General features: G+C 39.8%; 1 protein-coding gene across 1 annotated transcript; it reads right to left on the bottom strand.

Annotated features, from left to right (window-relative positions):
- Window positions 1-461: 461 nt before the first annotated feature.
- On the bottom strand, window positions 462-797 carry LOC131874843 (uncharacterized). The gene is made up of 2 exons (XM_059218765.1): window positions 713-797; window positions 462-640 (listed from the first exon to the last, which is right to left on the bottom strand). Exons 1-2 carry the CDS (start codon window positions 795-797, stop codon window positions 462-464), a joined length of 264 nt encoding a protein of 87 aa, XP_059074748.1.
- Window positions 798-2234: the final 1437 nt, after the last annotated feature.

Below are 2234 nucleotides of genomic sequence, written 5' to 3'. Positions count from 1 at the left end.
ATCATTAATAATATGGCTACGCAACTGGACACTATGCAAGCTCGAAAGAAACATGAGGAGGCTGACGCAGTTTTAGCCGAGTTTTATCCATACTGCAGACAAAAGAAGCGTGACTGCAGATGCAAGATGGTGGCTAATTTGGAAGCCAAACAACTACCTACTGACTTCAAGCCAGTAGAAGGAGATGATGATCAAGTGTTCTTTGTTGCACAAAGGAGACCATGGGCCCAAAGACAAGGTATGCCTCAAGACCCTTTAACTTTTGGTAATTCTTATTCTGGATATAATAACCAATGGCAACATGCATATGGACCACCACCACCCTGGAATCCACCTCAACCACATTGGCCTAATTATCAGAACCAACAATGGCAATCCTCTCAAGGAGGATGGCAGCAGCCACAAGGGCAATGGACCTCACCTTCAGGAAATTGGCAGCAAAATTCCCAATGGCGAGGCCCTCAGCAATGGCAAAACCAGTCCCCTGGATTCTTGCAGCTTCCACAGCCACAACCACAAGCCCTTATGCCGCCTCCTACAGTAACTGCCACAAATCCTAGACCTCCAAAACAAACACCTATGCCTGCCCAGCCGTTGCCCAATCCCAATAATAAGCAACAACAGCAGCCTGCATATCTTGCTGAAGCCAACCAATATCAAGCTTATGCCTTAAACATTAATGACATCCATTTGAGATCAAGAACTACTTTACCTGCTCCAAAACCGCCTCTGATTATTGAAATATCAGATTCTCCCCATGAATCATCTATTACACCTGTTGTTCCTACTGAGCACATGCCCATAACTGATACAGTTCCTAAAGAGCCTGTTCTGCAAAATCAAGACAACCCACCTTTTCCTCAGAGGTTGCAAAGTACTACATATAAACCCATGGAAGAACCCACTTTTGACATTATGGATCAGCTAAAAATTGTCCAGATTCAAATTCCTTTATTTCAGGCTATTAAAGATATTCTTATTTTTGGAAAAGCTATTAAAGAAGCTTGTTTGAAGAAGCCTGGACGAAAGAAAAAGGATCCTCAAACAATTCATTTACTAGGAAAATTGGCTGATATAATGTTGGGAAATGTAGTTATTCCAAAGTATATTGACCCTAGAAGTCTTGTAGTGCAGATAAATGTAAATGGAAAAGTTGTAAAAAATATTTTGATTGATTTAGGTGCTGCCATTAATGTCATGACAAAGCATACTATGGACTCCCTGAACATTTTAAACATTAGGTCTACACCCACAGTTCTGCAGCTTGCAGATAGCTCCACAGTTAAACCTGACAGGATAGTAGAAGATGTAATTGTCATTCTTGAATCTTGGGAGTATCCTGCTGATTTCACAATATTATCAGTTAAGAAAACTTTAGGAGGATATCCAATTATTCTTGGTAGACCATGGTTAGCAACTGCTGATGCTTTTATAGGATGTCATTCTGGAGATATGACCATTTCTGATGGGTAGTCCACAAAGAAATTGGCTCTGTATCCGCCTGCTAGACCTCAGCCAGATTTGTCCCAACCTGTTTGGCCAGATGTGGGGGAGGAAATTGAAGAAGCCAATTCTTTGGCTCAATTAATGATGATTCAAAATGACCCATTCTCACAACTTCAGAGTGAAGATGTCTTGTTGTTTCAAATTCTACAGTACAACTTTGATATGGATAGTTCATCTGATCCAAATGGTACTCATTTACAATGTTTCCTGCAGCAACCAGATTCTGAAAGTTCACTGCCTAAACTTCTAGCAATTTTTCATAGTTTGCTTCCACAAGAGATACAAACATTATCTGTAGACTCTATGAGTAATCTCATGGAGCAGATAGAATTGTCTCAAGGTCATTGTTTGAATATCAATAACAAGTTGTCACAGTCTCAACGGGCTGACCTATTAAAAATGCTACAAAAATAGCATAAAGCTTTTGCATGGGAATATGGGGACATGCAAGGAATAGATCCTCGAGTTTGTACTCATAGGATATATATCAAAGAAGATTGTTCACCAATTAGACAACCTCAAAGAAGAGTAAATCCAGCACTTAGAGAAATAGTTAAAAGTGAGCTTCAAAAGTTGCTTGATGCTGGTTTTATTTATCCAATCTCTGACAGTCAATGGGTTTCTCCATTAGTCATTGTCCCCAACAAAAGGTGGAAAATGGAGAGTATGTGTAGATTACAGAGAATTGAACAGTGCCACTAAAAAGAATCACTTTCCACTACCTTTTG

The sequence above is a fragment of the Cryptomeria japonica genome, chromosome 4, assembly GCF_030272615.1.
Source record: "Cryptomeria japonica chromosome 4, Sugi_1.0, whole genome shotgun sequence".
NCBI lineage: Eukaryota > Viridiplantae > Streptophyta > Pinopsida > Cupressales > Cupressaceae > Cryptomeria > Cryptomeria japonica.
This window is presented reverse-complemented; position numbering and strand designations above follow the sequence as displayed.

What these genes read in the sequence shown, in the direction of transcription:
- LOC131874843 (XM_059218765.1), bottom strand. Translation starts at nt 797, where the DNA reads ATGTGCTCAGTAGGAACAACAGGTGTAATAGATGATTCATGGGGAGAA. An exon ending in CAGAGGCGGTTTTGGAGCAG is followed by an intron (nt 641 to 712) that starts GTAAAGTAGTTC and finishes GGTTGGCTTCAG; the next exon opens with CAAGATATGCAGGCTGCTGT.